This window comes from Mesocricetus auratus, unplaced genomic scaffold, assembly GCF_017639785.1.
Source record: "Mesocricetus auratus isolate SY011 unplaced genomic scaffold, BCM_Maur_2.0 Super-Scaffold_4256, whole genome shotgun sequence".
Taxonomy (NCBI): domain Eukaryota; kingdom Metazoa; phylum Chordata; class Mammalia; order Rodentia; family Cricetidae; genus Mesocricetus; species Mesocricetus auratus.
In genome coordinates, this window is record NW_024429182.1 from 22,813,914 (window position 1) to 22,827,255 (window position 13,342).

Consider the following 13,342-nt stretch of genomic DNA (forward strand, 5'->3'; position numbering starts at 1 on the left):
TAATACTAAATTCTAGACCATGGTGAGTTACTGGGACATACAGCCATGGTGTGCAGTTTCATGACATTATTCTGTACCCTTCTGTTTGTGCTTCAGATCACAAGCTATTTAACACAGCAGGCCTGTGCTTTCAAAGTATATCTCCAAAACAGAGTAAGTTCACTGTCAGTTGACTATTTTGACGATAACTGCCATTCCAAAAAGAAAACAGATTTGAGAGCCTGATTTTTAAAATGTATGCATTTGTGTGGATGCCTACAGAGGCCAGATGGAACATCACATTCCTGAAGCCAGAGTTAGAGCCCATTGTGAGCCACCCAGTGTGGGTCCTTAGAATCCAACTCCAGTCCTTTGCAAGAATATCAAATGCTCACAGGTCATCTCTCTAACCACATAAACAAGTCCTTAACTTCAGTGCAGCTCGTAGAACCATGCTGGGCTCAGGAGCACTCTGATAGCCATCCTTCTACTTACTTGAAATACAATGCCAGGTCAGTGGCTATTATTGCAACTTCAAACAAATGGATCACTGTTTCAAACTGCCGCTTGCTTAGACTCTGGAAGATGTTTAAACTCTGTAAGATGAACAATTCACAATAAAATACAATCAGCAATTGACCTTTGGTTCAACAAACAAAACAAAACAAAACACACTTAGTGAGTTGATATAGCCTGTCTTTTGATTTTTTTTGGTGTCTTTTTTAATGATTTATTTATTTTTATTTAATTGCATTGGTGTTTTACCTGTGTGTATGTCTGTGTGAGGGTGTCAGATGTCCTGGAGCTGGAGTTACAGACAGTTTGAGCTGCCATGTGGGTGCTGGGAATTGAACCCGGGACCTCTGGAAGAGCAGCCAGTGTTCATAACCACTGAGCCATCTCCCCAGACTCTGATGTCTATTTTTTTAATCTCATGGTTGAAGTACACGTCTCTACTCTACTTTGAGTAGGTAATTTAAACTCTAAAAATAGTTTCAGCTACTCTGTGCTGACATTTTAGAATAAATAATTTGTTCTCTTTCAGTACCATGTGAAAATATAACAATAAATAGTGCCTCAAATTTATTAGTTGAGGCACTGTAAAAAAGGATTTCTGGAATGTCCAATGGCTAGCCATGGGTCACTTTTGACCAGCTAATTCTAGAGTAACCACAAAACCACTGTTTCTCAGAAACAGCTGTCTACACTAATATTCACATATATAGGGAGAAAAAAAAAAACAATGACCCTCCCTGTGTTTTCCTTAAAATGTTTCTTGCAATATTTTACAAAGAATTAGTAGATCTCTTTTTCAGAGTTTCTCATTAATAATCTCTTTATATGAATCATTTTCATTTCTTCATTTTCTAGATTACCAGACTATAAAACTTGGAGTGGTTATTAAAAGTTGTGGTATTCTGGATGGATCATTTTAGTCATGCAGGACAGAGGACAGATGTACAATGGTTTGCCAAATGAAGGTGATAGTGACACTATACAGGACAGTTCCACTGGAGAGAAAGGCAATAGTCTGTAGACCTGTGTGGAGACAGGAGGAATATCATGCAGAAAGAAATATTGAGTATTTCATACCCTACCAGCTTCTAAGTGCTTAATGAATGCTTCTATGACAAGCCATAAAGCAGAGAGGTTAAGCAACTTGCTTTGGGTTCCACAGCCAGAACAGGGCAGTGTAGCCTGTCCACACCATGGGTGCTCTCAGTTTTTGCCCCCCATGCTGCCTTTCAGCAAGAAGCCTGGGGCCAGGTCTCAGCTTTACCATTGATACCTGCATAAGCTGGACACAGCTCTAACATCTGCCTTTGTTTTCTCAATTGGGATAAACTTGTCCTTTCAATTGTTTAACACATAGTCTGTGCTCAATAAAGACCTACGCAAGGTCAACTCCAGTGAAGAAAACATGGGCAATCAGTCAGAAATTAAAATTGCTACAAGTTAACTCAACTGTTGTATCTTTATTATGATATTATTTATTATATGGGATTTTGAGCTCCAGGTTAAAATAAAATTAAATCTTCAACACAAAACCAAATCTGGCTATCAATCATTCCAGAAGACTTTTGAGTTTTTGCCCAAGAACTCAAGTTCTAGACATGACAAGTTTTCACAGAGGCCATCTTTTTACATCATCTGGAACAAGAACTGGCGTTTCTCAAGGCATATGTAGCTGGTAGACAGGAATCTATCATTCTTTTTTGTTAAAATGCTGAGTTCATTGTAACTATAGTCAGTATTTATAGATGAGCAGAGTCAAGCAATCGCCAGCAAACTCCCACATTACAGGGAAAAGAAAATTGTCTGGATTAAAATCATATTCCTATTTGGGACTTTTCCCAGTGACTCCACTAGGCATCTCAGTCCATACCCAATGTGGGTTTCCTCTGTGTAGTCTCATCTAGCCTAGGCTATGGAGCCAAGAATAGCCTTGGTTGGATTCCTTATCCTTCTGCCTTCCCCTTGTAAGTGTGGAGTTACGGGCAGTCCACCACACCACCACGTTACAGCAGCAAAGTTCATCCAGTATGAATAGAATGCCCATGTCTGGGTGGTAGAATTTGAATGCCATCATTTCCATTTATATTTTTCCTCCACACTTCACCTATTACTTGAATTTTTATAGTGGGGCTAGGTGGGGTTATTTTTAATTACTAGCTATTAATTCTTAAAATATACAAGCATGTAATATTTCATCTCCCTATCCCTGCACATTGTTCTGAAAACATTATAAAGAGAGATGCAGGTATGCCAAAACAAGCCAGGAAGCCCAGTTTTAGGCACCCTAGTCCCTAATTGCTTAGCTTGTGTGTGTGTGTGTGTGTGTATGTGTGTGTGTGTGTCTGTCTGCGTGTATCTGTCTGTGTGTGTTTTCTTACAAATTTGACTAACAATATCTCCACCTATTCACTCAGGTCACAAGCTGATTTTTATCTGGTTTGGAATACAGGCAGTCCTATGTGTCAAACTCTATGTAAGATAAGCACATTTCAACTCAATGTATAACAATATGAAAAACAAAATGTCTGCATGATGCCCACAAAAGCCAAGATCGCTGAATAAATTCCAAGGATTTCTCCTGTTAAAAATATGAAAACTTTTTGTGGACTTATTTTCTTTACAGAATAATAAAAAGCTACACTGTTTTCCTAAAATATAAAAGGCATATATTATGAGCTAAAGTGTCAATTTTCTGTGGTCAATTTGACTGCTCATAAATAGGCTGTGTGATTGTGTTGTCTAGCAACCATATTGACAAAGCTTTAAACATCTGCAATTAGAGGTTGAATAGCATTGTAGACAGGTCCTTGAAAAGACAGTATACGATACTGAGAGGCAATATTCCTTTTTAGAAAGAATAATAATCGTTTGCATAGCCATCAAAGCCAGGCTTTCTATTTTGTGTCTCTGATACTATCAAACAACTTAACCAAAAGCAACACGGAGAGGAAGCGGCTTGTTTTAGCTTGCAGATTACAGCCCATCATTAGGGGAAGCCATGGCAGGAACCTGAGGCATGAGCTTGAGGAAGGCTCCGATGGAGGAACACTCCTTACTGGCTTGTTCCTCAGGTTAACACTCAGCAAATGTCTGGTACAATCCAGGACCACCTGGCACTGCCCACAGTGGACTGGACTAGGCTACATCAATTAACAAAGAAGAAAATGCTTGATAAATGGGCCCACAGGCCAAACTGAGGGAGGTAATTCCTCAGCTGAGTCTCTTTCTCCTCAGCAGTCTCCAGTGGACAATTAAGATTAGCCATCACACCAGGTTAGGCTGCAAACCAAAGACCATAAAAAAACATAGAAAAGTTTACCTCTATTATAAACCATCAAAACCCAGAAGGGGAAACATGTAAGCCACTAGGTGTCTTCTCTACATTATGAAGTGGCGAACTCAGCTGAAGTTCTTTAAATGGATTTGCCTGATGAAGCACAGTGGAACTGACAGATTAGAACTGACTTTGCCTCACTGTGGTGTGAAGAGGGACACCAGGAAATACTTCAGGAATACTGCCCCAAAAGACTGTCCCACAGCAAAACAAAGGCTCCTAACAAACGAGGCATTGACAAGAGACTCGCATCTCCCCGAACCCCTTTCATCTGCCCTTCCTTTCATTATTGTAAAACAGGTATCAGCCATGCCCTGAACTGTGTTCTGTCTCTAACTGGAACCCGTGTGTCTCTTCCCTTCCTCTGCCTTTAATTGTACCTTATTACACAGGGTAAGGAAAAGCCCGCCCTCCAGACTGCAGAGCTTTCCTGTGAACATGCAATGCTAAGTCGTCTCTCTGTAAAACACCACTTCCTTCATCCTAAAAACAAGTCCTCTGAGTTGTTCCACATGCCCAGAAACTCCTGAGATAAAGTTACTAAAGACAAGCAGCATACTCCCTATGGAAGGTTAGTGCTCTACCCTGAGTCCCAATCCTGAGACTTCAGGGAGCTGGAAGCTACTTCCTGCCTAAGCCATCATGGCCCTTCTTTTTCTCCCATGAATGGAGCTTGACACAGGGCCTCTATTGAGGAAGCTATTAGATTTTATCTCATATCTTGATCTGAGCCTGTATTACTAAAATGACTTTCTCCAAGGTCCACACCACACTCTGTGGGGTGTACCCCATGAGCAGGAATAGCAGTGGCTGCATACTCCCCCTTTACATTTATAAATAGACGCTTCAGTGTGCACAGAGCCCTTTTGCATTCTTCACCAATGGACCCAGATCCTGTGACTTTTGTCTCTCTTTTCTTCTTGGTCTTAATGACTTAAAGCATGGTATTTCAAAGCCTAGATGCAGTATAGCAGCTTCTGCCTTTGCACTGAGGTAAGAACACGCAAACTACACTTGGATAAGGGGACACATCGCCAGTGTACTGAAGACCATTTTTCCCCCTAGCACTTGGAGTAGGTAGTCTTAGATCCAGAACCTGTAAGCTTCCCTAGAGACAATCTGTCATACCTCATCCTGCAAGAGAGTCTTGCTATATTCCAGGTGATGTCGCTCTAAAATGGAAGTCCCATGAAGCTTTGCAAGTGGCGATGAGGATCTAGGAAGAAAAGGGTACCACATAGCTTTATCAGCTTAGAGATTACATAGAAGAGATCCATCCAATACAGCGTCTTCACTCTTCTAGAATTCTCGTTCATGTCTTGTCTCCTTCCCTACTCAATGTCTACTAAATGGTCAAATGCAAAATATTGGAAAATATTATTTTTAATTTAGAATGTGAGAAAGTGTTTTTTGCCAGGCATGGTGGTGCATATCTTGGGAAGCAGGCAGGTGGCTCTCTGTGAGTTCAAAACTAGTCTGATCTACAACAGCCAAGGTTGTTACACAGAGAAACTTTGTCTCAAAAAAAAAAAAAAAGTAAAAGAAAGAAAACGTGACAAGAGGTTGAAACAAAAATTCTGCAGGTTATGGGGAGATTTTCCATGGAAATAGTAATAAATCTTTTAAAAGAAAATTATCAGAAGCCTAAGTGGCAGCTCTAGAGAATTTTCATTTTGCACAACAAAGAACAGAACTTTTTGGGGAGGAGGCATTGCCAAGTCACTAACAGGTGTCGCATATTATAATTGATCATTTAAAGCAAATACTTCAGTATCTATACAATGTCAGCACTGGAGATTTTTTTTTTAAGTTCAGTTTCAATTAGAAGAGAGTGAAATGTTTAATTCGTTTAGGACATTTCAGAAAACTCAGCACTAAATGGGATACATATTCCACATGACCTCCTCCCAGGGCTCTAGGAATCACTACACAATAGGGAACAAATGTCTAAAAGGGGACAGAAAGAGAACCAGAAGCAGTGGATGACTCCAATGAAATGATGTCTTCTAGACACAGCAGGGCAGCAGCACCTATGAACTCCCACAGTGGTGGTGACATCACGCACAAGACCTGTACAAGGCCAAGCCAGACCAAATCCCAGCATGCAGTAGGAGCTGAGCACAGATTCCCACTCCTAGCCATAGAGCTATTGGCAGTTATTAGCCGCTAGGGAAGAGGAAGGGTCAGTTTTCTCTAAGTGTGAAGCCCCTGCAAAATAGATCTAGCTCTAGTAGAAGACCACACATTGAAGAATATTTGGGCAGCACAAATTGGTTTGTGTGACAAAAAGACACAAAGTTGGGTGGATGAAGAGGGGAAAAGGGTGGGTCTGGGAAGGGTCAGAACAAACCAGGGAACATATGATTAAAACATGTACAAAAACTCAGAGAACTAACAAAAATTATTAAAAATTTAAATTTGACAAATTTGTTATTGGGAAGCTAAATATCTACTCATTCTTGAAGTAAGTGACAGATGACTGTTACAGAGGTGGTGAATGTTCCTCTATACAGAGAGATTACCAAATAAGAGACAGCAGCATGCCCATCTAAACCACAAGGAGTTTAAAATTTCAGATAATGGGACACATTGCTATCATGAGCCTCCTTACACAAATATCCTGAGAGCACAGGGCATGTAGAAAGAACCGCCAAAAATACTTATGATGCATTTAGTGATAAGGAAACACTGAGTATATCCAGATGGAGAGGGATGCCGGAGAACAAGTTGCCTAGAGTCTTCAAAAACACTATCCTGAGACACAACAAGATGAAGAAACTACCTTAAGTGAAAGGAGAATAAAGATAACCAACAATGATATGCAACAAATAATCCTTGATTATATCTCAAATCAATTGGGGGTGCTGTAAAGGACAGTAGTGAGATAACTAGAAAAAATTATTAATTTTATTTTAATTAATTAATAATTAGTTTGCACTGAATAATAGCACAACTGTAAAATTTCCTTGGGGTGGGGGTAGGGCCACTGTGCTGTGTCTCTCTGCCTGTTTGCCTCTTATGCCAGGGGAGCACATGCTGAAATAATTAGGAACAAAATGCCTGGGTGATTACAGATGACTCACAAATCGGTAACAAACAAGAAGGAGAAAATGGTGTGATTTGTGCGTGAGGGAATGGGGAGATTGCTTCCGTAATTGCTGAAACAGATGGTCGATAAATAATCACAGAGAACATCAGAGAAGATTTGGGATGAGAAAAGGATGCCAGGGCCGTGCCGTGTGAGGTGCACTTCTGAGGAAACCCAGTGGCCACGGGGCGGTGACTTCAGCCAGTCGCTGGGGTTGGCACCTCCCTTATGGAAACCCAGTGGCCACGGGGCGGTGACTTCAGCCAGTCGCTGGGGTCGGCACCTCCCCTATGGACTCTTTCAAGATTGTTGGGGTATGGATTGTGTTCACCCAGCCTTCACTCTTATAGCTGGAGTGGGGCTTCATTGACTGTCTCACAGTTGATTTCCTGAAGCATCTTTCCAGTCACGTGCCTGGAGCTCTGCCCTTGGCTCTGTCCTGAAGCACTCAAGTGAATATCAGTGGGAACATGACTACCTGATTCCACACGACAAAAACCTGGGGGAAAATCTTAAACCATGGTCTCACAAAGTGTGACCTAAATGGACATTTATTTATTTATTTCCTTTATTCTTCGCTCATACATTACATCCTGATCTCTCCTTCCCCTCACTCTACAACTCCCAGTTCCTTCCCCCACTTTCCCTCCTCCCCAGATCAATTCCTCCTCTGTTTCCCACCCCAAAAAAGAGCAGGCCTCCCAGATATATCCACCTAGCATGGTCTAACAAGATATAATAAGACTGGGCACAGACTCGCATATCACTGCTGGATATAGCAACCCAGTAAGATCAAAGGGTCCCAAGGGCAGCAAGAGAGTCAGAGACACCCACCTCTCCCTCTCTCCCTCTCTCTCTCTCTCTCTCTCTCTCTCTCTCTCTCTCTCTCTCTCTCTCTCACACACACACACACACACACACACACACACACACACACACCATGCATTTCCATTGTTGGGAGTCCCACAAGAACACCAAACTACAATTAAGAGCAGATTAAGGAATTAAAGGCTAGTAAGATGGATCAGTGGGTAAAGGTACTTGCTGATAGGCCTGAGTCTAATACCCAAAGGATCCACAGGACACAGAGAAAGAACTGGCTCCTAAAAGATGTCTTCTGACCTCCAAATATATACAGTGGTACTCACACAACACACACACACACACACACACAAATAAATAAATATAATTTTAACCTTTTTTGAAGAACTACTTTTAGGGAGATGACATTTCAGTAGGATTGAAGGATTGAATATAGAGTACTTCAAGGCATGTCTGGATTACCATGTCAAAATTTGGAATCCAACGTTTTGAAATAACAGAAAGCCTGGAGTGAGTGTAGAGGATCATGAAAAACCATGTGGTGGGAACTACTGTTAAAAGAGTAGTTCAAGCTGGGTGGGGTGGTACATGCCTATAATCCCAGCATGCAGGAAGCTGAGGCAGGAGGATCCTGAGTTTGAGTCAGCTTACACTATATAGCAAGATCCTGTTTCTCCAAAGCAAATGCCTCAAAGTTTTCAAAACCTTAGTGTGTTCAGCCTGGAAAGAAAATATTTTGGTAAGAAAGATGTTATAATTCTTTTTAACACATAAAGGAGGAACAATGGGTGAGAAACCATATTGTTCCTGCAGATCCAGAGGCCCAAGCTAGGAGAAATAAAAATTATGTATAGAGAGACCAATTTCAGTTCAACATCAAAGAGAGTAGTCCATTGTTAGACCATACCGGAAAAGAGGGAGCCTCTGCCTTGTGATCAGATGGGCCCTCCATTATAGAAAATAATCAAGGGCAGACTACAAAATACAAGAGGATGTATAGGGGAAACTGAAGGGAAGTCTATAATTCTTAATATTTTTCTGCTAGTTGCTGCAGTTGTGCAAGAAGACAGAACTATCAGAACACTAAAATTAAGGGACCAAAGGGATGAGAGGGAAAAGAAACCCACAAACACACACAGGATGAAACAAACCAAGTGGCTGGGAAACAAAACGGGCAAAGAGTCCACAGGAACTTGGAATAATCAAAGTGGGAAACCCGGAGTTTTCCGGTTGTTGTCAGAGGGCATAGTCTGAGTCTGAGAGATAAGGGACCAGACATCCTGGAGGCAAGTGATCAGACCAAAGGCACTGATCAGACCAAAGGCACAGGGTCAAGCCAGGAGTCCCCTGTGTCCCAACAGCTTCTGGTCACTCTGCAGGTGGTCTTCCTGCTACAATCAGAGCAAGAAGAACGATTCCATCTTAGTCAACCTTTACAGTGACTGCATTTGCCAATGGAGCAGTGTCTGTGAAGAATCCTGAGCAATTCTTCCAATGCACAATGCCGTGGGAGTAATGAATGGGCTCATGGCCAACTTTTTGTTTGAAGGGCAGTTTGAGACCATTTGGTTCCAGGAACTTAGTGGAGCTGCCAGGGGGCTCGGCCCATGCTGAGGATGAAGATGGGTTTGACCCTAGTCTGATTTCAAGAAACTCTTCTGTCAGCACACATTCCTCCTGTCCAATTTGCAGAAGATAAGTGGCTGGAAAACACCAACAGAACAGGAAACCAGGCCATTGTGAGGCCTGGGCTGTGGCTCCATCCATCCTGAAAACCTGCAGGCAAGAAGGTGCCTTATCCAGCACTGCTGCTGACTGTAAGCTCTGACAAGTCTGACTCCATCCTTCTGAGCCTGTTTATTCATCCAGGAGAGAGGGGCAGTGGGAGGTGAGGCAGTGGGAGGTGAAACGAGACAAGGCCTACTGTGTGCTCAGATCAGCCTCCAGCACACAGGAGGTGTTCAACACACCAGGCATGGTGGCACATAACTGCCGTCCCGCATGAGGTGGGAAGATTGTAAGGCTGAAGTTAGCCTTACATAGACAGCAACACTATCTTGGAAAAGAAATAAATTAACAAAAGAAAGAAAATTAAGTGAAAAGAGATGCCCAATGAGTCTTAGTTTCTTTGGAGTAGAATGAGGGGACTCCATTGCCCCCTCTCCCTGCCCCAAGACCTTTGCCTCAGTTGAGCACAAAATGGGCAGCATGGGCTGGACCCTCAGGCATGGTGATGTCCTGGGAAAGAGCTTCAGTGGAGATGCTCCTCTCAAGATGGAGGTTGACAGCACAGCTGTTCAAAGTGTGAGGAGACTGCTCAACATGTGCTTTTCATTCACGAGTGCCTTTATCTGAAGTCCCCGGCACATGGGTAACCTCACTTGACTCCCACAGCAGCCTGTGACAGGTCAGTGTCATACCCATTTTCCAGTTAAGAAACCGAGTTTCAGAATAAGCGAGTTGCCTAAGGTTTTTTCCACCAGGAAGTAGTTGGAGCCCACAAGTCCACACGCCAAAGTCTGTCATTCCTGGAACACTTGACTCCCTCCGGAGGATGCTTGGCCATGTGTTAGAGCTGGGGGTGATGCGTGGCTGAGGATTTTTATATGCATGATTCCATCTAATCTTTGCAGCTGTGCATCATTATTGTAATTCCTATTGTCCAGATGAGGAAATCAAGGCTTAGAGAGTAAATGACTTATAAATCCAAATCTGTCTGCACCTGCACCATTACTTCCTTTCTCCAGCCAAGAGAGGGAGACACCATGATGCTACACTAGAAGGGGGGGCGTGGTGGAGCCAAAGGACCAAGAAGCGCAGAATCACAAGCCCCCAAAAGACTCGTTCTAGCCTGAGCAGGGGCACGATCCCTGGACATACACTAGTGTAAGCCTAAGATTAATACACTCGGACATTCGAACCCAATACTCTGATCAAATCTACACAAACAAAGCTGGGGGACCTCAGGAGTGGAAGCAGAAAGGATGAGGCGTAGAGCACCATGGGAAAAGAGCAGATGTTGTCATGAGGCTATAGTTCAGGAGAGACAGAAGAGCCCTGAAACCATAAAGAGGCAGAGGCCGTGACGGGGCTGTGGATCATGGAGGACAGGGGAGGTCTTTCTTCTCTCTCCAGACACCTTCTAGCATCCATCAGCACAGGCCAGCACAATGCATACATTCACTTACTTCATTTGGTACAAATTATTGGTGCCTCTATGGTCGATATCATGGCAGAAGGCAGCAGCGAGCATGGCAAATGCTTCAAGGTCTGTATAGTATTTCTTTAGTCTCCCAGTCTAGAAAGATGTATGAGTACATATTGATAGAGGTCAGCACATCTTACACCAGTGCCACTCAGCCTGACAGCAAGGAAGGCGGGGCTGGGGTGTCACCATGTTGCCACCAAAGACTAGGCTTGTGTTTAGTGAGTCTTGCGTCATCCCAGGCAGTTTCAAAACCTAGGACGTATCTGGATTTTCTTTAAAATGGCAAGCATATGCATTTCTGGTTGGTAATCTAGCCACTTGCCCAGGGAGACCCACACCTCTCAAAGCACTGAAGAAGGGTGAGAGTCTGTGGGATCCTGTCCATGAAGGGCAAATGGTAGATCTGACACAACAGGCCATTCCCATGTCTCGGCATTTCTCAAGTGGGACCTAGTCAGAGTTGCAAACCCTCTCAATGGCTTCCAGCGTCGGTACCTACCATCAGCAAGGTGAACATGGTCTGCCCCACATTGAATCCATGCCGCCAGTTGTGGTAGGTGACAGGGCGGTACCCTTTCCGCACTGTGTACATCCACCTTGTAAGAACCTGTTATCCAAAGGCAACAGCACTGGTCAGACTTTAGAACAGACTTCTAAAGGATAGGAGGCTGGGGGCATGCTTATCTAAAAAGCTATGTTGGTCCTGTTGACAGAGTTTAAGCCGATGCATTCTCAAAGTTAATGATAATTTGAAATCCTAACTTGGGCTAATCTTTGGAACCACAGAAAACACCAGCAAAGCACAGCAACAGAATCAAACCACTTTTCAAGCAAAATGCCATCTGACCTCGACCGGTACTTTGAATTTCTCCACCGCATTGATCTCAAAAAATAGCCGCAACCCGCATTTAACTAACTCGTGCTCTGTAATGGGGAAGTCGCTGAAACAGAACTCATACAGGTCTGTTGCTCGTGGGTCTGGCAAATCTTCCTTCTGTTGAGAGGACAGATCGGTTCAGATTACGTTCAGATGATGGCCCCTTATGACACACACCCAATACCAATGGTAAAGGGTTAATAGGAAGGGCTGGGGAGATGGCTCAGAAGCTCAAGGTATTTGCCCCCAGGCCTCATGACCTGAGTCCTGTCCCCAAACCCACATGGTAAGAAGAGAACTGACTAGGGTTCGTCCTGGGCCTCCACAGGTGCACTGTGGCACATGATCCAACTCCCACCCCACACAGCTAATTCATCAATCAATTAAAACAGATACACGGATAAAAAGTCCCTGAACCACACAGCCAAGTCTGCCTCTTGGAGCTTTCTCTTCCTCCCTCCCTGTGTCCCGTCTCTCCTTCCCTTCTCCCTTATACAGCGCAGTTACACAATGAACAGCACCTGACAGCTAGTACAATCTCAATCTAAAGGCATATGTTAAATGTTTCTGAGTGAGTTTGACATCAATCCAATCTCGGGGCTCTTTCCTTTCTACAGTGGAAATTTTTTATTTTAAATCCACCACAAAGGGTTTAGGAATATGTGTGTGGGGGGGGAGAAAATGAAAAACATAGTCATGACTGTGAATTGGGAGATAAAAAATGAATCTTTGCAATAAGGAATTTAGTTTAGCAAGATCCTTATAAAAGGCAGACCAATAAAGGACGAGTGCTCAGGATAATTGCAGGAGAGGGCACCATGCACTCAGTGCTGTGGAATAAACAGGATGCTAATCAAATGAGGGGATTCTGAAGGGCATCTCTGAGGCTAAGCTGCTAAAAGGAGGAAGGGGAGGAACAGAGGAGGGGACGGAGGGAGAAGGAGATAGGATTTGCCACAAGGCAGAGGTAGGTAATAGTGGACACAGAGGAGGGGACACAGGAGGTCTCTGGGGATCAGGAGGGAACAGAGCATTTGCCATTTGGTGTTGAAATGTATATGGACTTCCAACTCCTGGAAGGAAGTTCCAACTCCTGGAACTGTGCTTTTGTATCTCATCAGCATAGTGTTGAGGGCACAATGTGCACTCAGCCAACTGTCCCTGAACTGAGTTCCCCTGCAGGTCTGCGGTACCTCACATAACTGCTGCCCACTACTCCCGTTTGGTGTTTTCCCACCACGGTCATTGCCCTGAGAAGGGCTGAGGTCTGTCACCCTGGCATGCCCTCTGGCATGACTATGCTACAACCTGAAGCTACTAAGATAAACCTAGCCATGGTCTCCCTAGACTCTGGGGTGCCTCTTGCAGCCATCTAGGAAATGATCTTTGTAGGCTGAACTATATTGAACAATGATGGAGAAAATCAGGAAACCCAAAGATCAACCATTAGAAGAAATCTTTCTTCCCAGTCTTGAAAAATGTAGAGGAAGAAGAAACTCAACATTTACTTGAAAAATG

The 13,342-nt window shown here is 43.4% G+C and overlaps 1 protein-coding gene across 2 annotated transcripts in view; it reads right to left on the minus strand.

Moving 5' to 3' along the window:
- Pde6c (phosphodiesterase 6C) overlaps window positions 1–13,342 on the minus strand; it is a 49,121-nt gene that overhangs the window by 9,463 nt on the left and 26,316 nt on the right. For both annotated transcript variants that reach the window (XM_005063635.2, XM_021224718.2), the window contains 5 exons: window positions 11,795–11,941; window positions 11,447–11,554; window positions 10,928–11,037; window positions 4,958–5,045; window positions 475–575 (listed from right to left, as the gene is read on the minus strand). In XM_005063635.2, the coding sequence (XP_005063692.1) occupies window positions 475–575; window positions 4,958–5,045; window positions 10,928–11,037; window positions 11,447–11,554; window positions 11,795–11,941 (554 nt within the window). The remainder of the gene's footprint in view (window positions 1–474; window positions 576–4,957; window positions 5,046–10,927; window positions 11,038–11,446; window positions 11,555–11,794; window positions 11,942–13,342) is intronic.